We start from the raw sequence: 21935 nt of genomic DNA on the forward strand, positions 1-21935 counted from the left end.
GTTCCCAATTTTAGAATCTAGGTGTTTCGTGAGGGACGTGTGTTTAAATCCCGAAATTAGTACACATCAAGAGAACATCTAAAAGTTCTCTGCTGCCATTAGTCTTTCCCTGCGCCGCCCCCCTCTCCCCCGCCCCACACATCCTCGCAGGCGCGGCCCATTAAACGCGAACAAACCGGCATAGACCGTCAAAGCCAAAGGATTTATTATAGGTACATACAGTGTGCGCCTGCCACACCGCCCCACACCCCCAGGCCCCAGCGGCTCCTCCAGGCGACCATGGGGGCTGCCACAACCCTGTTCCCCCACTCCCTAGGGAGGTGCTCCGGCCAGAAGCATGCAGGGGGGAGGGCTTCCTCTCGCCCCTCCCCTCACCAAGTGGCATTTACAGCTGGAGGGGGGAGGAGAGAGGAAGACAGTTTTGAGCTTTGACGCCCCTCCCATTAAAAAGCCTTCGCGGATGCGGGGCGGGGGGGGGGGGGGGAGGAGGTCGACGTTTTGCAAAAATAAACTAAGTCAGGAATTAACCGCATGGCTCTGAGACGGCGGAGTGCAGGGGCCAAAGCCCCTTCACTCCCCCTTCCCAGACAGAGATCAAGGCAGCATTGGAAGTGAGGTAAAGGCGGGGAGGAGGCGTCCCCTCCCCACCCCCTAGCACCCTGGATGGTCCAGGGGACCTCACCAGCGGCCCCATGCCCATCCCTAGGGCGGAGAGGGGGGCAGGAATTATCGCCCCCTACCACCCCAGCTTCTTGGGGCAGGATCTGGAGATCCGGGCAGGGGGCTTGGCTCAACTGGCCCCTTTACCCGCCCCCTCCAACTCAGTTATTGCATAAAAATAATGGAGCCCCAGCACCTGGGGTGGGGTGGCGAGCAGGAAGGGGCCGAGATATGGCTATAGGGGCAGCAATCCCCCCACCACTTCCTGGAGTGCAGGAGAAGTCCCCTCCTTTCCAGTGCCCATCTTGGCGCGTCCGCAGTGTTGGTGGAACTAGAGGCGCCCGCCCCTGCGGAAGAGAAAGTGTCTTTTTGCCCACAGTGCGGCGAGAGGGGCGGGGATGTGTGTCAGGCCCAGAAGGTGGGAAGTCACTTCCTGCGCCCGCTGGCCCTCCGCTCCCCCGCCTCTCGCTTGGGGTTGCCTTCGTCCGTGGAGGACGTGGTGGGTAGTGTCTGTCCCCAGCGGGCGATCTCAGCGTGCTCGCCCACGGAAGCGGCCACGGCCTCCAGCCAGCCGTTCATCTCCTCCTGGAGAGAGAAACAGGGCAACAGAGTCCGCTTTTGGAAGAAGGGAGACCGCGCAATAGATGACCCTGGAATCCGACTGCCCTCTGAACTTCAGTTTTCCAATCTATTAAATGGGTTAATAATAATAACCCAAACAGTTACATAGCCCCTAATATGTGCCAGGCTCTGTTCTAAGTGCTTCTGTGGATTAATTCTCTTAATCCTGTGCAATAGCATTATATCAAATTCCCACTATAGAGATAAACATAACAACCAACAACATCAGCAGAGATTTATAGAGCACTGATATTCGCCAGGTCATATATGTGGCTCTGTGTGTATCAACTTAATTCTCACAAGAACCCTAAAATGGAAAACTATTTTTATCCCCATTTTAAAAATAAGGAGGCAGGGAGAGAATACTCCCTGAGTATACTCCGAGGAATACTCCAGAGCCCTTTGTAAAAAGGAAGGAGATAACAAGTATTATTATTTTCAACATCTCTTTAAACCACCTCCATGCCCCTCCCACAAGTCAGCTGGTGTCCAGCCTTGTGTCCTCCCACCTGGGTCCCTGTCCTGGTTGCCTCCTGGCTCCACACCTCCCCTCTCCCCCTTCCCAATCTACCCTATTGACAAAAGATCTTTCTTATATATTGCTGTGACCCCCCTCCCCAATCTTGCTTAAAAGTCTGCCATGGATCTCCAGTGCCTTTAGGACAAACTCCAACCTCCTCCAAATGGCCCACAATGCTCTGTGAGATCTAGCCCCTGGAAACCTTTCTGGGATCTTCTCTCCTTGAACCCTCCACCAGCACAGTCAATGCTCTGCATTTCTGCACCTCTGGTTCTCTGCACTTGGCAGTTCTCTCTGCCTGAATCATTCCTTTTTAACTAACTTCCACCTCTTATCTTTCCTGTGTCATCTCTGTGGCCAAGGCAAGGAAGCTGGACTTTGTCCTGGAGCCTCCAGGCAGCCCTCCTGATCCCTGCCTCCCCCCCCCCCCCACCATAGGTTAGGGGTTTCCTCTAGGCTCTCACTGCTAGTGGGCTTTCCCATCACAGCCTGGTGACTCTGGCTTGTGTTTCTGGCTCACAGCTCCATTGCTCTGGGCCAGGAACCAGCAAGCCAAGGTAGTTCTTGAGGTCTAGATGGGGGAGAGAAAGGACCAGATCTCACCTCATCTTTAGCCTGGAGCAAAAACTCGCTGCCATCCTGGGTCCTGTAGAAGGGGAGACAGGACTTGGGGAATCTGGGGCAGGGGCCCGGCCCACCCATCCACCAACTCTCCTCTGGGGGAAGCAGGGTATTGCTGGGAGGGGGAAGGTGGGCCTTGGATCCCTCCCTCTTGCCCATTTGGGGGCTCACTGGAGCTTGAAGACGTGCTTCTTTTTCTTGTAGTCACTAGCCACCTCGCTGGTGGCCTTGTGCAGGCTGAGCAGTGGCTCCCCGCCGTGTGTGCCCCCAGACGCCGGGCCCTTGGCGTCCTTGTAGAAGCCCAGCTCCCCCTTGCTGAGCACGCAGTACAGGCTCACCCACGACCTGGGGCGACGACACGGGGCTCAAGGCAGAGTTACAGCACTCTGCCTGGGAACTCTTCATGAATACCCTGAAAATGCCTGCCCCTTCCTTCCTCTGGGCCTTTGCTCTGCTTGGGTCCTATGTCCGGGGTCCTCTTCCTTATGGCTGTTTCTAGGCTGAGGGGAGAATCTAAGACTCTCAGTTCCAAGCCTGATGCTGGCCCCTGCTGGGGTTACCCTGCCACATCCCCTCCCACGCTGAATTTCCTGAAGGCAAGACTTAAGCTGTCTTCTCCATAAGCCTTTGCTCGGGCATGTTCCCTGGCACTCCTCCACCCACCATGGAATCCCCTGAAAGAATATATGGACTGGTCCACTGTCTGGAATGTGGAATTCCTATCTCCCCATTTGGCCAAAGCCTCAACGGAGGAGGAAGTCCCTCAAGAGTAAAATACACCAAAGGCGCCCCTTTATTAGCACCTTGGCCTCACCACAAGGAAGAAAGACTGCCTCAGGGCATAATCTCAACCTGTTCTGCCTCACTCTGTTGGTTGGCCAGCGCTTCCCTTTTTGACTCCACCTCTCCCTAGATTCTACCGTCCAACTGGACAATTAAGGGTTGGACTACCAAGAGTAAGCACATCACTATCTGGACCCCTAGATGTGCCCCCCACCTCAGACCTCAGAGCAGTGTCTCCGCCCCTTTTTCAGACCTCTCCGCCCACCCCAGCCACGATGCGCAACTTCGAGGGTGGACCCACCCCATTCCCTGGCTGGATGACCTCTCCAGGCTCCACCTCACAAGCCATTGGAACCCTGTAGGCCGGACCCCAAGTCCAACTTGCTATTAGCGCTACTTGACTCTTGAATTGATCACTATGAGCTTGGATCTCAGCTTATCTGCGCCGGGAATACTTTCTTCGATTCCGGCTCCCACCTAGGCCCCACCCCCTCGCCCATCCGACACGCTAAGTTCACGTCCCGTTAGTAGGTTTGAGTTCTTGACATTAAGCCCCGCCCCTCTCCAGGCCCCGCCTACTCCCGCCACCCTCCGGATTCCCGGACGGTTAGTACCACCCCCCTCCTCAGCCCCGTCTATTCACTCATTGGACACTGAGCTTGGGACCCGCCTTCCAAAGCCCCGCCCACGCGCTCACCGGTTGGACGACTTGCGGTTAGCGTCGAGCTCGCGCTTGCGCAGCAGGAAGCCCTCGTGCTGCACTGTGTGAGTGGGCGGTGGCGGAGGCGCGGGGGCGGAGCCGCCCTGGGCCGGGGCGGAGCGCGAGCGCCGGCTTCCCCCGCCCTCACCACCCTCTCTGGGCCGCGGCCGCCGGCGCGGCTTGGGCCGGTCCCGCGCCCGCGGCCGGTCCGGCCGAGGTGTCCGCTCGGGCGGCTCAAGCCCGTTGGGCAGGCGGCCTGGGGGAAGCTCGCGAGGCTGAGGCAGCGACGGCTGTGTGAAGGGAGGGGGAAGAGGGGTGCTGTCCATGGGGGGGTGTTGGGGCCCTCTGTCTGGGGGACTCACGGGTCGGGGGTGGGGGGGTCCCATCTGTCTTGGAGGCGAGGACCGGAAGGAAGACCTCAGGGCTGGAGGCTTAACTCTTAGGGGCCCCATCGGTGTTGGGAGTGAGACTGTCAGGACTCCTGGGTTTGGAATCGCTCTCGATCTTGGGGAGGAAAGCCCTAGCCCTATGGAGGTGGGGGTGCAGGCAGGGTGTGTGCGCGCGGCTGTCTGTGAGGATATCTGAGACCCCACGACAGATGTGGGAAGTGTGTGTAGAGGGGGGTAGGAGTCTCCTTAGGCTGGCGGCCTCATCTTTCTAAAGGAGAAATTTTCAGACTGTGGGAGGCACCTGGGGGCCCTCTCTATCATCCCCTGAGAAACTGCAGGGTTCAGATCCGGGGGAAGGAGGGCTAGGCATTGGTGTTTCTGGGTCCTGATTCTTGCTCCGAGGAGGGGGTTCCCCCCATACCGCCAACCGGTCCTAAGGCTCAACTTACCCCAACAGGGAGCCCTGGGCCTGCTTCTTTCTCCTGCAGCTGCTCCACAATGTCAGCCAGGGTGGCCTTCCTGGGAGGAGGGAGGCGGAAAGACCCAATGGAACTGGGATGCCCTCTCCCAGGGACCAGCCTGGTTGGCTGGAGGAGCCTCCACCTCTTAGCCTGAGGTGCCAGGCCCCTGTCCACTCTGCCTTTCTCAGATGCTTGCCTTATACACCACGGGTACTTGGGACATGTCTGTTGAACGGAGGACAGAGCCTCCTCTTTGAGTTTTAACCAGAGGAAAATGCAAACTGGTGCCTTTAAGCCTTTGAACATTGTGTTGCCTTTTTTCTACTCATCCCCTGAGTTCCCAAGACCCCTGGACTTGCCCCATCCCTGCCCTGATCATTCTGGGTCATCACTATCCGGTGACAAGTCTGTTTCCCCCACCAGACTGCCATCTCCATGAAAGCAGGGCTGAGGCTGGTTTGGTCACTGCTCTCCCCAGCACAAACCACACGCTGATTGGGGACTCGGCAACTGTTCGTGATATATAAAATTAAAACGAAGAAGTCATTGTCTCCAAAATGTATTTGGCCAAAGGCCTCTTTCTGGAGATGCCGCCGATTGGATCTATCTGCTCCTCACACTCTGGCTCACACAGGGGTCTGAAAGGCCTGGGTTCCAGGCCTACTTGATCCAAACTGAGTGACTTGCCCTCTCTGAGCCACAGGGGCCCTATCCACAAAAAGGAGATGATGGTAACCCCCCACCCCCCATTTATCAGGCTGAAACTGTGATAAAGGGTCTTATGTCCTATTAGGGAGATTATGGTTCTACCACTAACCCAACAGAGAAACTAAGGTGCAAAGGCACAAAATCCCCACCCAGGCCACCTAGCTGTGGGACAATGGGCATCCCTCCTAACCTCTTTCAGCCTCAGCTTACCCCTCCACAAAACGGGTGCCAGGACAGTATCTTAAGCAGTCCTGAGCCCCGGAAGCCCTCCCCCACTGGGCCTGTGTGGCTCCAGGAGCTCTTCGAGCCCGCTTTCCCTCACTCCCCGGGCACACTGGGGCCTCACCCCTTGGCCAGCTCTCCTCGGGTGGGCATCTCCTGCTCGCTGGACTCCTGTCTCTCCAACCGCCGCTCACGCCGCTCGCGCCGCCGCTCCATCTGCTCGTAGCGGCCCAGGGTGAGGCTATGCGCTGTCTCGTGCTCGGCCGACTCCTGCCGCTCGGGCCGTCGCCTCCGCGCAGCCTCCTCGGATTGATCGGCGGACTCCTGCCGCTCTGGCCGCCGCCTCCTGGGCAGCTCCTCCGCGCGATCAGCTGATTCCTGGCGCTCCGGCCGCGGCCGCACCTGCTCCGCCACCGCCGCCACCGCGGCGAGGGCCCCGGGGGTCTCCACCACATTCTCCGGTGCGGCCGGCGGGGCCGGGGGCTCCACCCTCCCCGGGATCTCCGGCAGCCGGTCGATGCGCGGCTGGAGGCGCTCGGGCTTGAGCTCCTGGCGCACGTACCCCACCCGGGTCCGCACCTCCGCCGACAGTGTGTCCGAGGCCCGGCGAGCCAGGGGCTCCAAGCCCCTGTCGTACCCCCCTGGCCGCAGGAGGGGCGCTGCCTTGGCCGCCAGTTCCGTGGGGTCTCCAAAGAACTTGCGCCCCAGCAGGGGGGTGGGGGGCTGCTTGCTCTGTTCCGCCTTGAGTTTCTCTATCTGGGAAGGGAGGGGCCAGGGTCAGGTAGGGGGGCCTGGGGGGCTGGGGGTAGTCTGAACCCCGCCTCTGGGTTGTCGGCCTCCCCACGCCTCCCCACGCAGTTTAGCAGTTTCTATTATTGAAAAAGCAAGTTTGTGCAGGCCTGGGCCCATGCTTTTCCCTGCCGGGAACTTAATTCCTATTTTCCTTGGCAAACATTTAGTGTTAAGACTGGGCTAAATCATCACTTTCTCTAGCTGCCTTTCTGACCCCTGTAGCCTCCTTCCGGAATGTCCTCCCAACCCAGGACCTTAACACAATGGTCTCTCATTCTTCAAGTCTCAGATGGGCTCCGAACCCCCTAAGCCAGGACAAGTGCTTCTGGGCTCCCACAGCCCCTTGTGTTTCCCCCCCATCCCAGCCCTGGGCTGTCACTGTCAGGTGACAGGCTCTGTTCCCTCGTCCCCCACTGGATTGGGAGTCCCATCAGGATCTGTGTCTGTCTCACATAGAGGGATGGCTGGTGGGGGTGGGGGGGTGGCCCGGGCAGGGTGTGGGGTGCTGACCGTGGTCAGGCGCCGCAGGGAGCTGAACCTTTCTTCCCAGGCTGCGGCCGCTTTGCGGAAGGCCTCGTGTCGCCGGATAAGCTGCTCCACCTCATCCACGCTGCTGCCCAGCTCCCGGCTCTGCAGGAGCGGCTCTTGGGCTGTCAGCCAGGCGTCGGCCACCACCGCCTCCTGGGCAAATTGGTGCACTTCCAGCACTGAGGGGAGACATTGGGGGTCAGAGGGATGGGGGCGCCTGTGGGGCCTTCACGGGCACGGGCTGTTTTCTCTGACCCTCCACACCCTCTGGCTTCCTGTATCCCAGCCCTGACCACTCTGGGCTCTGCAAGAATGAGAGGGCTTGGGGGCCTCTCTGAGGGCACCAGCTTCTCCTCTAGGTGACTGGCAGCAGGGGTTCAATGGCAAGGCAGTCCTCTTGTCCACCCTCCCAGGCCTTCATGTTGCTGGGCACCCATGAGTGGTGTCCAAAACCTGCTGTGTCACCCTCTGGCCCTTTCCTTTTTTTTTTTTTTTTCCTCTGGCCCTTTCCAAATGTGCCGGAGCAGGTCCCTGTGCCCTTGAGCCCCATGTGTCTGGGCCCCCACTCACTCTGCTGCAGCCATTCCCAATGGCGGTCCCACTTGTCTGACACCTCTTCCTTCCTGGTTCCCAGCTTGTCCAGTTGTGCCTGGATCTGGGAGTGGCAGATGGGTAGGAAAGGCGTCAAGGATGACTCCCACCACAATGGGCCTGGATGGCGGAGGGGGAGCCCCTGCACCCCTTCCCACCTCATCAGCCATGGCACTCTTGTTGAGCAGCAGAGAGCGCCCCAGCTCCTGGCAGGCTGTCAGCTCTGGCCCCCGTGCCTCCAGCTCAGTCTTCAGGCCCTGGTGGTAGTTCATGAGCACCTCCACTGATGACACGTCCCTACAGTGTTCGGGGCAGGGGGCAGGAATCTGAGTCTCAGGTAGCCTCCCCCAGCCCCCATGACAGATACGACTCCTGAGGAGCCTAAATCGCTGAGCATGTTGGGGCACCCACCTTCTCAGACCAGGTTCTGAGAGGCCAAGGCTCTTCACTCAGTGATTCCAACTTTTTCCAAGGGGTTAGAATATCACACTTTGATGATTCTAACCTCAGATTTCAAGGTCCATTTTCTTCCTGATTTTTTCCAGCTATGCTTCTGAAGGCTCCACTAGTCAGCGATCTGAACATTCTAAGTCTGTGCTATCCAAACGGTAGGTAGCCACTAAACATGGGTAGGCCATGGAGCCCTAGAAATGCAGCCAGTCTGAACTGAGATGTGTTGAAGTGTAAAGTACACACCATATTTTGAGGAATGTAAAATATCTCAGTACTTTTATTTATTTTTTAATAATATTTTTAATTCTTTTTAAAGTAAACTCTATCCCCAGTGTGGGGCTTGAGCTCATGATCAAGAGTCACATGTTCTCCTGACTGAGCCAGCCCGGCCCCCCTCAATAATTCTTGTTAAAGTGATCATATTTGGGGTCTATGGGGTTACATAGAATGAATTACTAAGATTAATTTTCACTTGCTTCTTTGTATTTTTTTGATGTGATTACAAGAAGATCTTAAATTCTATATGTGGCTCACATTCATAGCTTGCATTATATAACCATTGGACTGTTCTCAGCTATCATAGGTCTGAAACAAATCCCAAATTTCTGAAGGTCCCAACAGTCAGCAAGTATAGCTTTATAAGACTTAATATGTCCAAACTTTTCTTTCTTTCTTTTTTTTTGGTCCAAACTTATTTTTGAAGCTCCCACATTATAATGATGCCTACCTAAGACTTAGTGTATCTAGAATGATCTCTGATTCTCTATCTCCCAGAAGTGCCTCCCCTGAAGTTCTCCACCTCAGTAAATTCACCCATCATTCATCCATAACTCCTCTTTTTTTTTTTTTTTCTCTCAGCCCCTGAAGCTAATGCAGTTACACTGGACATTTATAATTTTAAAACATACCCTGTGAAATGAGTGAAGCCTGAGACTGGGTTTTAAGAGAACTCAGCGAGAGGTGGGGAAGTGTACAGATGAAACAGGATGGGCCAAATGTTGATGGGTGTCCACCCTCCACATGTGGGGTCCCTATACTGGTATTGCTACCTCTGTGTATATCTGAATTTTTTCATAATAAAAAGATGTTAACTCCTAAAACGAATCACTTCTCCCCATCTGTACAACCTCCACACTGGACCAAGCCACCCCCACCTCTCATCTGCATTATAGCAGCAGCCTCCTGGCTGGTCCACCTGTTTCTACCTTGCCCTCCATACTCTTTCCCGCAACATCTGGGGTGATCTTCCGCCTCTCACCCACATCACTCACTCCATCCAGACATAATGATTGTCTACCTCTGCCTCTGACACACATAACCACAACCTACCGCGGGGTCTTTGCACTTGTTGATCCCTCCACCTGGAAAACCCTGCCCCGCAGTCTTTACCCACCTCACCATCACTTCACCTAGGTCTTCACACAAACATCCCATCCTCGGAGAGGCCTTGCCAGCCAACCCCTCACCCCCTTCCCTTACTCTATTTGTCTTCAGAGCACTTACTGCTATCTGAAATAATAGTAGATGCTTTTCAATTTATGTGTTGCCTGTCTCCACCCTCAGAATGTAAGCTGCATCAGGGCAGCAGCTTGCCCTTGCTCACCATCCAGCGCCTGGTAAGCAGTTGATAAATATTTGCTGGGCAAATGAACATAGGCAAGGCCTCACAGTCGTAGAAATAATGCTGTGTGTCCACCACACTCGAAATCCCTGTCTTCCGGACACACCATTGGACTGTCTCCCAGCCTCGTTGGCAGACAGGTTGGGACTACTGGGCGGAGGTTTAGTCCCTGAAAGTTCCCATGTGATTTTTTCCTCCTCTGCAGCTGAATGTAACTCCCAGGGCTGAGAGATGGAAAGACCGTGGGTCCCAATCACCAAGACATAGGCTTCGGCTGGACCCTCACATCAGCAATAAATCAGTGCCCGCTACCCTCTGGGTTGAGCCGCTAATACAGTGCCACACATCGCTGTCCCTATCCCGGCTGTGGCCTATCCCATGCTGTGACCCTCCCACAACTGGGAAGGCCCAAAGGCAGGAGGATGCCCTGTGCTCTGAGTCGCCAAGGCCAGGCCTGACAAGGGGTCATAATACACATGAAGGTTTTAGTACAGTGCCTGCCACCCAGGTGTTGGCTGTTGTGATTTCCTATGGGAAGGGGACTCTGATGGGTTGGGGGTGGGCGCCCAGAAGCAGGTAGGAAGCCCGAGGTGGGATGAGGGGCACCTGGGCTTGTCAGCGGCCCCAATCTGGCTGGCGATGCCATCCATCCAGGAGAGCAGGTCCCGGGCCTGGCTGTGGAATCGCAGGGCGTCGGCCGTGGAGCTGACGTGCAGGCGGGCGTCCTCACAGGCGGCCAGCAGCTCTTTCCAGCCCTGTAGTACTTCCTGCTCCCGGCTGGCGATGGCCTCTGCGTGCTCACCCGCGTACACCGTCCGCAGCTGGGCCGCCCCTTCCTGTAGCTGCCGTACCTGAGGGGCATGCTAGCTCCAGCACCGGCCCTCCATGAGGTCCCAGCCCTGCCCTCCTGCCCCCACGTGCTGGCTGGGTGCCAGGACCCTGCACCCTTGCAACCCCACAGCGGGGTCTCCCTCTTACCCGCCACCTGATTTCTGGTTGACATGCCCACTTTCTGCCTGACTTCTAACAGTCATCTCTATGGTTCATATGACGATGACTGTTCAGTTTCTACCTTCCACTGGACTGGTAGCCCAATTTCTCCAGTTGGCCATGCGAGCTCTATTAGGCCCACAGCTTTGTTTCCATCTGATTTCTCAGATCTGCCTCCCAATTCCTGTGAGCTCCACAGCCTGATTTCTGTTAGCTCTGTTGCCATGTCCATGAAATCCACCCCCATCGAATGTCTTTTCAGGAAAATCATACGATTTCCATCAGAGACCTGCTATCTAATTTCCATCTGCCCCGCAGCCAGATTTCTCAGAACCCTCTGAAATTTCTCTTAGGCTCTCCATCTGGATTTGGGTAAGATTCCCTTCACAGCCTCTAGGAGACCCCCTGCCCAGTCTCCACTGGAAACCTCGTCTCATCTCTTTTAGACACACTCTACCAGCGTTCTCAGGCACCGTCTGACTTCCAGGCACCATGCAGTCAGTGGGTTTTTACCTGCCCCCCTCATCTCCCTTCTCTCTGTTCTCTGGTCTGTTTTCACCTGTTCCACTGTCAAATCTCCGCCTGCTCTATAGCCTGAGTTTTGCCTGCCCTGCTGCCCAACGCCCCTTGGCCACACTGCAGACCCTCCCACCTCCCCTCTTGGCCGCCGGCACCCCACCTGGGACACGAGGAGCTGCAGGTCATGCTCAAAGGCGCGCAGGGTCCGCTGCATGGAGCTGGCGCTGGGTCTCGGCTCAGGCGGGGCGGTCAGGCGGGGCAGTCGCCTCCGCTTCTCCTCGATCTGTCCCTGAAGCTCTCGGGCATCGCTGAAGAACTTATGCAGCTCCCGGGAGGCAGCCAGCAGCTGGGCCCGAGTGCCCATAAGCTCCAGCAGCTCGGCCCAGGCCTCGTTCAGGCCGTCCTTCCACTCGGCCATGGTGGCCGCCGCCGTGTGGCCGCACTCAATCAGCTCATCCACCATCTGGTTCACGGCCGCCAGCCGCTCCCGCCCTGCAGTGCCCGTCTCATTGGCGAACTCTGAGAATTTCTCCTGCAACACCTGCCCCCGGGGAACACGGCTTGAGCAAAGGTCCTGCACACACGAGCCCCGCCACCCCGGCCCACCATCTTGTAGCAGGTAAGAGTAATAATCGTAACGATGATGATGATGATGACAGTCATGCTAAGAAAAGTAGTATCTCACACTTATGGAGCACTTTCTCTGTAGCAATAACAGTAACAACAACAAGAAAAATAATCAGGTGACAGTAACTACCACTTCCTATGTTAGGCGCTGTGTGCGCGGAGTATTATCCTAAGTGCTTTACGCTATGGCAATTCTTTGGGCGCACAAAGAGTCAGGAGGTGGGGGCTATTTATTATCCTCATCTGACAGCTGGGGAAATTGAGGACCAGAGAACCCTAGTAGCATACACAGGAGCCACGGGTATTGATGTTATTACTAATGATGCTCACCGTGACGTGCTCAAAGTCCTGGCCAAGCTCAGGCGAGCCAGCCACCACCTCCTTCTCCGCAATCCAGTGCTCGAGCTCGTCCACCTGGCGGCTGAGCTGGTACAGCCAGTACTGCTGCTCCAGGCCCACCCTGCGCTCCTCACCCAGCTCCTTGAGGGCCACGTACAGGCGGTCCACCTGCGATTGCCGACGGCTGATCTGCTCGCTGATGGAAGACAGGGAGGGGGCAGGGATGGAGACTTCCAGGACAGAGCTGTGACCCCCTGCCATCCTCTCTCAGGGCAAGGCTGTGTTTCCTCTGAACCTTCAGCCAGGGTAGCATCTACTCAGACTCCTTCGTGGGGAGCCTCTCTTCCACAAGGCTTGGATTCAGTGAATCCAGTACTTGCATCCTAGCACTCAGTGAAAGCTTTGCTTCCCTAAGCTTCACAAGCTCACTGCTCCCACTTCCCTCAGCCTCTCCGTGGTCCCAGTGCTTAACTCTCCAGGGACCTGAGTGGGGCTCCTAACTCCCTACTTGAATCCCTGGCCAACCCATCTCACCTCCAGCTCTGGAGGACAGAGGTCTAGCCCTGTGCCCCCTCTCAGGTCTCACCCCTAGCCCAGGCCTCCCAGATGTGACCCCTACTTCTGGCCTCAGGGAGGCCCCACGCCTGGCCACCCAGGAGGTCTGGGGCTATCCCCAGTCACGGCACTCCAAGCTTTTCTGTCCTTCCAGAAGCTGCCCAGACACTGGGTGGGAAGAGGACCCTTCCTTGTCCTGAGCTCTTCCTTCTCTCCTGAGCCTGAGACATCACCTCTCACCCCTACACTCAAATCCCAGTACCCCTGGATCACCCTCTTAACCATCCCTGGGGCATTGCCCGGCCACTTGGGGCTCCAGCCACATGCTGAAATCCGAGGGCTCCAGCTCAGTGACGGCCCCTCCCACCCTAAAGTCCAAGTGGAGCCCTATCGCAATTTCCAAGAGCGAAGTTTCAGATCCTTCTGAATCATTCCTTAAGAACGGGCCCCGCCCACCTGTCGGGGTGCCCCATCTCCAGCAGCGCCCGGCACTGGCGCGACAGCTGCGCGATGCTTTCCTCGTAGTTCTCCACGCCCTGCTCCAGCTGCAGGTGCTTCTTGAGCAGCTGCAGGGTGCTCTGTTCGTCCTGGGGGCACACGGCGCCCGCGATGAGGCTGCAGCGGCCGGCCCCGGGCTCCAGCGCCCCCAGGCCCCCCGCACCCCCAGCCCGGGCGCACCTTGCCCTTATCCTCACTCATCATGAGCAGCTCCTGCTCGCCCAGCCACGCCTCCACCTCGGCCACGTCGAAGTAGTACTGCTCCACCTGGAAGGCGGCGTCCAGCACCTGCTGCCGCCGCTCGGCCGCCTCCCGCAGCCCGGACCAGGCGCCCTGCAGCTGCTCCTGGCCTCGGCGCACGGCCTCCGCCTCGGGGCTGCGCAGCGACGCCAGCGCGCCCGCGCGCTCCAGCACCTCCTCCAGCCGCGGCCCGTGCGCCTGGATCTCCCGCCGCAGGCCCTGGGGGCAGAGGTGGGGGCGTGGGTGGAGAGGGGCCTTCCCAGGCCCGGCACTGCCCGCACCCCGGGAGACTGGCACGGCCGCACGGAGGGAATCAGAAACCCCCACAGAGCGCCCCCCCTTGCGCCAGGCACCCCCAGGCAGTTTACTGTTCCTCGCTCACTCAAACCCCCATGTTGCAGGTGGGAAAACAGGACTGAGAGGCGCAGTTCATCGCCTGAGAGCAAGCAGCTAGTAAGGAGGCAACAGGATTTGAACACAGGACGCAGGCTCCAGACACTGCTCTTAACCAAGACCCTGGTGGTGTAAAATACCCACTCATGGCCGAATCGGGCTGAGAATCAGGCTGCTGGGGACAGTGGGTGTGTAATTCACGTGCAATGAGGCGTGCAAATCTGGGTAGAGTTCAACACGTATTTACACGTGGGTACACGCATACCCAGGTCAGAATATGGGACACTTCTATCAGCCCAGAAGGTTCCCTCAATCAGCTCTGTACTTGGCGCACACCTTACTTAGCTTCTCCTGTGCCTCAGTTTCCTTGACTTGCAAACGGAGGTGATAATAGGCAACCCTGAGCTCCTGCCACCTGCCAGGCACTTTGCTATGCAGGGGCCTTGCGTGATGCCGCCACTCATCTAGTCCTCAGTGCAGCTCCAGTTCTCTAGGAAACTGAGGCACAGAGAGGTTAAGGAACTTGCCAACTTCCCATGGCTGGTGGTGGCGTGCTTAATGTCCACCTCAGGGGGTTGCTGTACCCTGGAGCACTCAGAACTGTGCCTGGCACGCAGTAGGTGCTCAATCAATACTAGATGCTGTTACTCCTCTGCCGGCCCTGGAGCATCCAGCACTCCTGCACATGCACAGGGGAGCTCCCCCTGCCTTAAGCATGAAGTGGACTTGGTTCTTTCCTTCAACTGTAAAAGGGATGGACCAGTTCTTCTTGTCCCCAAACAGTCAACAGCCAAGAGTGTTTTTTTGGGCTCCTGTGTGGTTCAGTCAGTTAAGCATCTGCCTTCCTACTTGGGCTCCCAACTCAGCAGGGAGTCTGTTTCTCCCTCTCCCTCTGGCCCCCCCCATCGCCATGCACAGGTGCACAGGCTCTCAAAAAAAAATCTTAAAAAACAAAAAACAAACAAACAAACAAAAAACACCAGCCAAGAGTGTTTTCATCAAAATAGAAAAACGAAAACAAAACCCTCCAGCCTCTTAAAGAACCCTAGCTGGGGCTGGATGGTCACAAATCTTTTGAGAATAATTTGTAAAGCCACCTCCCCATCTTTCAGGGCCCATTCTCCCAATTCCTGTTTTTTGGTAAAGGGGAATAATGAGAATACCTATCTGATAGGGTTGTGGGGATTAAATTGTTTTTTAAACCCACGTATAACACCCTAGGACTGTACTTAGTATACAGCAAGTCTTTAATCAATGTGTAATTAGTAGTGGTAGTATTTCTCATGTGTCTTACACTGGGTTTTGGTGAATGAGTTGCTTTGACCAAAAAGTTCCTCTGCTAAGTGATTTGAAAACCACTGCTCTAGACCAATGCTCTACTTATTTAGATGTAGAACTGAGGCCCAGGGAGATGAACAGAGATCCAGAGATCTTAGAGGCTCAAAAGCTCCCCCCACAATGAGTGAAGTAGACACCAGCAGGAGTCAGAGCTCTCTCGCTGATCATCTCTATCCTTTCTCCCTGTGGGTGGTTTGGGTTCTTTCTTCTTGTTGCTTTTATTTCTCCTTGTCCAATAGCCATTCTCCTACTGTTACTCATGGGACCCTGACTTTCCTCTGGGGAACCCTCAGTGTCTCCATCTCAGCCCAGGTAATTAAGTTAGACTGACTCTACCTGCAGATTCCAAGAGTGGGCCTGAGTCCAGACCGGGCCGACACAGCAGTCTAAATCCCTGGCCACCACGATCAGTTCAGAGATGGGCATGTGACTCAAGCTGAGCCAATAAGAGTTATCCCTGGGACTATTGCTGAAATTATTGAGAGATCCTTTTCACTCCCACTGATGGGATGTACACTGGAATCTATTGAAGGTCTTTTACCATCAAGAAAGGATAATTGGCCTGACAACAAAGCTAACACAGAAACACACACACACACACACACACACACACACACACAGGGGAGTTGAGAGATTCATGACATCATGGAAGTACCTGAATGCATCTATACCTGCTGTCCACAGTCTTCTCAATGACAAGAGCAAACAGATTCCCCTCCCCCTCCTTTGTTTTTGGCTTTAACCACTTTGAGCTATTTCTTTCATTTGTATCCCAATGTATCCTAACCCAGACCCTCACCCTGGCTCTGCTCACCTGGTTCTTTTTGATGTACTGCTGGACAGCCTGCAAACCATTGCCTCGCTCCGTCTGCATGGCCAATGGCAGTCGCTCCTGGACCCATGCCTGGAGATGATACAGGGAGAAAGTCAAGGGGAGAATACACCCAAGGACCCCTGCATCCCAATTAAACTGTAAGCCACCTGCACAGCATCTAAGGCCCTTCCTCATTAAAGAGCCTGGTCACTGCTTTGGCCTCCTCTCTCTCGACATGCTCTGTTTTACTCTGCACTCAAGCCAGGTTCATGCTCACTTACCTCTGTCCTTTGCACAGACAGGTCTTGCATCCTGCAATTCCCTTCCCACTCTGGCTCACGGAGACTCTCCCTTCATGTCTCAACTCAGGCATCCCCTCCTCTAGGAAACACTCCCTGACTTTGGACCTTGGCCAGTTGCCTCCTCTGGGCTCCCACAGCTTCCTAAACTCCCTCATAAGAGCCCTAACCACCCTGAGTTGTCATTGTCTGGAGATAAGTCTGTTTTCTCCCTAGGACTCTTGAGCCCTCTATGGGGTAAATGGGGTCTGCTGGGTCCCCCCTGTGACCCCTGCATCATTCAAGTACAGAGCTGGGCCCCTAATGATCAAGTGTATGAGCAAATTAATGAGCGGAAGAATGAATGAGCAAGTCAGGAAGCCAGGAACTGAATGAGAAAAAGGAATGAATGAGGGGTGAGTGAATAAATGAATAGCAATAAATCAGTGGAGGAAAGAATAAAAGATGAGTCAATGAATAACTAAATGACTTCATGAATAAATCAACGAATGAATGCAAATGAGTAAACGCGGAAAGGTGAATGAATGAATGAATGAATGAATGAATGGAGAAGTGAAGGCGTGAATGGGTGACTAGTCCGGCAGCGGGTCAGTGGGAGGTCTCCCAGCCAGCGCCGCCGGTGAACTCGCCAAGGCCCCCCGGCCCCGCCCCCACTCGTGGCCTCCACGCCCCCGCCGGCCGCGGGCTCCCCTGCGGGGTCCGGTCCCGCCGCCGCCGCCCGCAACCATCCCTCCCCAGCCCATCCCGCGGCCCCGCCCCAGTCCCCGCGCAGGTCCTCACCAGCTCGTCGTCGAGGTCGTGCGCCACCTGGTGCAGCTCCTTAGAGGCGAGCAGCAGGCGGCGGCGCTCCTGCAACGGCTCGAGCAGGCGCACCAGGCGCTCGCCCACCGCGTTCTGCCGCTCGCCCACCAGCTCCTTGCTGGCCGGCTCCAGCGGCAGCGCGGCGGTCTGCGCCTGCAACTCTCCCACCTCGCGGTACCACTCCTCCACCTGCGACTCCATCGACTGTGGGGACAGGGGCAGCGCGGAGTCAACGGGCTCCACCCTCCCTCCCAATGCTGCTGTGGCTCTCCAGTACCTTTAGGGTGACCGCCAAGACGCCCCCATTTCACTCGGCCCCTGCTCAATCCCGCCGTTAGCGCTGTGCTCCTCTCTTGATAACTGCCACACACTAACCTAGTTCTTGCCTCCAGGCCTTTGCCTCTGTTATTCCCTCTACCCGGCATGCTCTTCCAAGTCAGTTAGATTTCAGCTCAAACGTTACCTTCTCAAAGAGACTTACCTGCCCCCCTGGGGTAAAGGCCATTAATTCATTAATTCTCAGGACCACCCTTCAAATTTGGTGATATCCTCTTTTTACAGAGGTGGAAGCTGAGGCCCAGAGAAGTTAGGTAATTTGTCCAAAGAGCCAACTTTCCCAAATGTCATAAATATAAAGTGATAGTGATTTAAATGGTTGGTATGCTATAGGGATAGATAGAAAGTGCAAAAGCAGACCCAAACACCCTGGAGAATTCATACATTTTATAGATGCCATTTCAAATCCCCAAGGAAAGGATGGATTATTCAATGAGTGGTCACGGGCCAACTGGCTAACCAATTTAGCTGGATCCCTTCCTTGCTCTTTATGCTGAAAACAATTCCAGATGGATTAAAGACTTAAATGGAATAAGTAAATCCATAAGGCGCAGAAGAAAACCTGGGCAAATGCTTTTATAATCTTAGGATGGAGAAAATCTTTCCAAGAAAAAAAAAAGGCAAAGAAAAAATCATAAAGGGAAAGATTTATAAATTTGGCCACATAAAATACTTTTGCAGCAACCCACATTTCTAGATGTAGTTAGAAGGCAAATGGCAACCTGAAAAAAAAATTTAACATAACACGTAATAGAACAAGGAACTAGTTTCTTTGACAAAGAATTCCCTTTATCCTGCTTCCTTCATATCCACTTAGCACCATCAGACAATTCTGTCTTTACTTGTGGCTTTTTTATTGGCCTCCTTCTTCTAGAATGGGAGCTTCATGAGGGAAGGGTTTATGTCAATTGACTTCTGTATTTCTGAGCGCCTAGAACAGTCTCTGGCATGTAACAGGTCTTCAGTTGCGATTTGTTCAATGCACAAATGAATGTCACTGGCAAAGAAAAAGACTGCCCCAATTCGAATAGGCACCACTCCCAGTGAATAGGCAACACAGAGAAGTAGAAATAAGCACACAGGGGCACCTGGGTGGCCCAGCTCAGGTCATGATCCCAGGGTCCTGGCATGGGGCTCCCTGCTCAGTGGGGAACCTGCTTCTCCCTCTCTCCCCCATTCCCCACTCGTGTTTTCTCTACCTCTCTCAAATGAATAAATAAAACCTTAAAAAAAAGAAGAAATAAAAATAAGCACATGGAAGAGATGCCTAGTCTCACTAATCAGCAGGAAAATGCAAACTAAAACAAGGTACCCTCTCCTATTCGCCAGATTGGCAGACATGTAAAAGATGGATAATATCTACTATTGGCAAAGATGCAGGGAGATGGGCATGTTCAGCCACTGTCGGCCGGTGGTGGTGTAAATTAGTGGAGCCTTTTTGGAAGGCAACTTGGCAGATCCTATCAAAATGCAAAAATATTTATATGCTTTGACCCAGCGCTTGCACTTCCACTTCTAGGAATACAACTAAAGAAATACTGGCACATGTGCACAAAGATGTTTGCCCAAGGATGTTCACTGTAGCTGAGATGTGTGTCCAAGGATCACACTGTTGCAGAGTTTATAATGGCAAAAAATTGGAAACAAACATGATGCCCAACAAGAGTGAAACGGTTAAACAAATCCACATCAGTATGGAATAATGACCAAGAGTTGCTGTTAAGAGAAAAAAGCAACTTAGAACACACATTTGAATATATTTGTCATGGGTTGCCCATTCATAAAAATTCTCGGGGATAAACAAGAAATTAATCACAGATGGTACCTATCAGGGGGGATGAGACTGGGGTGAAGGAGAGACTTGTCACATAGGATTTTTTTATATAGCTTTTGATGTCTGAACCATAAAGTGTAATTTGTAAAAATTTTGAATTAAAATCTTAAAATATTAAAAATCCATACAGGTAGTCAGTAAATGCACAGAAAAAGGTCCAGAGGGATCCTGCACGCCAAATCACAACTGAGGTTTCTTTGGGGTGCGTGAATGGGTGGTACGGTTAAGGGAGACATTATGTTTCACTGAAGACCTCTACGTTAGTAAGATCTTTAACCAAAAGAATATACTTATGTATTACTTGTGTGACTCTGAACAGATGGGGGAAAGCCATGAAAGAATTCAGTATTACAGCAATGAAGTCAAGTGGTAACAGATTAGAGCAAAGGATTGCAACTCAATAGTCAAAACCCAAGAACCAAGTGAAGACTTTTGTTCCAAAGTTCTGTACGCAGAGGGGCTATAGCTCAGGCCTGAGGCCTGAGCTCTGACTGAAAAAAAACCTAGAGCGCCAAGAGGCCTCAGGGGCCAAGCTAGCCAATCAGAACACTGAAAACCACCCTGGCTGTGGGGATTGGGTAAGAGATGGCATGTGACCTAGGATCAGCCAATGAAAACTCTTCCCACTTTTTAAACTTTTTTTTTTTTTTTTTTTTTTTTTTTTTTTTTAGGTGCCTGGGTAGTTCAGCCTGGTTAGGGTCTGCCTTTGGCTCAGATCATAATCCCAGAGTCTGAGGATGGAGCCCCGCCTCAGGCTTCCTGCTCTGCGGGGAGCCTGCTTCTCCCTCTCCCTCTGCCTGCTGCCCCCTCTGCTTGTGCTCTCTCTCTCTTAAATAAATAAAGTTCTAAAAGAAAAAGCAGCTTTTTTTTTTTTTTTTTTTTTTAATAAGTGCTACACCCAGCATGGAGCCCAATCTGGTGTTTGAACTCCCGACCAGAGCTCAAGACCTGAGCTGAGATCAAGAGTGGTACATTTAACCCACTGAGCCACCCAGGCGCCCGAAATTCTTCCCACGTTTGCAGGAAAAGTGTGTGAGCTCAGGAGGGTGCTCTGATTCCCATGCAGTTCCTCGGTTGGTAGGACACAGGCCTGGGGTATTGGGGGGCCAACTTGCCACCAGGCAGAAATAGGCTCCCTGATAATGAGGCCACCACAGAGGAAAGCAGGACCCAGAAATGGAGACAGATTGCTGAGGACATAATTTGAGTAGCTGATCCAGCCACGCCTGAAGCTGCCTGCCCCCAGAGTTTTTCAGCAATTTGTGAGCCAAGAGCCTCCCCCTTTAGCCTAAGTCAATGTGGGTTGAAGTTCTATGAACTGCACCCCAAAGAGCCCCAGCTGATGCAGTTCACAATCTGTAGGAGTCATAAAAATGGATAAAAATCAAACGTTGTTAACAAGCCAAAAGCACATAAAAGGAAATGTTCAAAAGGCGCAATTACAAGCTGCAGAAATCAAAGAAAAGTAAAACAGTCACTCCAAAACCTTTTTTTCACTAAGAACATCACTGCAGCAATGCGTAGAAAATCTAAATGCATTCAAATTCTGGAAACTCTTAAAATATAATCTGAAATGCTAATAAGTTCCAGTTCTCCACTAGATGAAAACCTCTCCATAACCTGCCCACCAAGAGGCCGTATGACCCGAAATGGAATCATCCCAGGACTAACACTTTTCTACTTCTGCAAGAATGCCACATATTTTGAACACCCATTTGCTGTGGATCCTTCCCTGCAGGCATGAGCAAAGGATACAGAAGTACAGAGGCCATTCAACACACAAAAGATGTTCAGCCACCTTCAATGTTAAGGGAAATGCAAATTAAAATAACTGTAAGACAGTATCTTTCGGTTCTCAGATTAGCAAAGAATGAGAAAGCTTAATGATGCCTAATGATGGTGACGACAGGGAGAAGAGAGCTGTCACTTGCAGGTGTGTCCACTGCCTTTTCATGGGGATACTTGGCCATATCCCTCCCAAAGTTTCATGCATACACCTTTTGGCCTAGAAATTTTACTTTGAGGACTCTTTTCTACAGAAATGTTTGCACGTAGGCTCAAATGGGTATGGACAAGGATGTCTCCTACAGTGCTATTTATATTAGCAGAAGATTAGAAACAGCCCAGAGGTCTCTCAACAGAGGGCTGGTTAAAGATAGATTGTTGAACCACCCCATGGAATACCACGCAACCAGGATATCCATACATTCTTCGACAAGAAAGGACACCTGGGGTGTTTTGTCAAGTGAAAAGCGCAAGCTTCGGTATGGTCTGCCTCTATGCCATGTGCATGTGTGTGTATGCATAGAAGATTTCCAGGACACAGCAGAAACCGTGACAAGAGTGACACCCCTGGAGGGGTGTGGGACCATGTGTAGGGAGAGGAGGAAGAAAGCCTTTTCACTTTTCACATTATACTTCCTACCGTAACAGCCATAATAGGTAACACATTCTGATGCCTGCCCCATGCCAGGCACTGCTCTGAGCACTGGACCAGGATTAATTTCTGTAATCCTGACAGCATAAGGGGCTGGGGGAAGATGGGGATGTTTGCTTTGCTCACTGCTGGATCCCAGCACCTGGCCCTGTGCCTGGCACAGAGTAGGTCTCTGTAAATGTGTGCTAACTTCCTTGTTGGACTGAACACCAGGCTATGATGCTGGGCCATATTAAATATTAAGA

General features: G+C 53.6%; 1 protein-coding gene and 1 long non-coding RNA gene across 3 annotated transcripts in view; one reads left to right on the forward strand and one right to left on the reverse strand.

Moving 5' to 3' along the window:
* Window positions 1-183: 183 nt before the first annotated feature.
* The window catches only part of SPTBN4 (spectrin beta, non-erythrocytic 4), a 76257-nt gene continuing 54505 nt past the window's right edge, over window positions 184-21935 (reverse strand). Inside the window, exons 22-37 of one of the 2 annotated variants that reach the window (XM_072777449.1) lie at window positions 17063-17287; window positions 15984-16073; window positions 13379-13657; window positions 13157-13287; window positions 12137-12341; window positions 11340-11720; window positions 10277-10521; window positions 7755-7893; window positions 7576-7660; window positions 6988-7184; window positions 5810-6441; window positions 4744-4813; window positions 3903-4195; window positions 2594-2767; window positions 2405-2447; window positions 184-1245 (exon numbers count right to left, since the gene is read on the reverse strand). In XM_072777449.1, the coding sequence (XP_072633550.1) occupies window positions 1087-1245; window positions 2405-2447; window positions 2594-2767; window positions 3903-4195; window positions 4744-4813; window positions 5810-6441; window positions 6988-7184; window positions 7576-7660; window positions 7755-7893; window positions 10277-10521; window positions 11340-11720; window positions 12137-12341; window positions 13157-13287; window positions 13379-13657; window positions 15984-16073; window positions 17063-17287 (3348 nt within the window). In that variant the 3' untranslated portion in view covers window positions 184-1086. Of the gene's footprint in view, window positions 1246-2404; window positions 2448-2593; window positions 2923-3902; window positions 4196-4743; window positions 4814-5809; window positions 6442-6987; window positions 7185-7575; window positions 7661-7754; window positions 7894-10276; window positions 10522-11339; window positions 11721-12136; window positions 12342-13156; window positions 13288-13378; window positions 13658-15983; window positions 16074-17062; window positions 17288-21935 lie in introns of those variants that run through there. The other variant, XM_072777455.1, reaches the window with a different exon arrangement.
* On the forward strand, window positions 6990-9134 carry LOC140605279 (uncharacterized). Its single transcript, XR_012007979.1, has 2 exons — window positions 6990-8204; window positions 8908-9134. It is a non-coding gene; the product is annotated as an uncharacterized lncRNA (long non-coding RNA).

Source organism: Canis lupus, chromosome 1, assembly GCF_048164855.1.
Source record: "Canis lupus baileyi chromosome 1, mCanLup2.hap1, whole genome shotgun sequence".
NCBI lineage: Eukaryota > Metazoa > Chordata > Mammalia > Carnivora > Canidae > Canis > Canis lupus.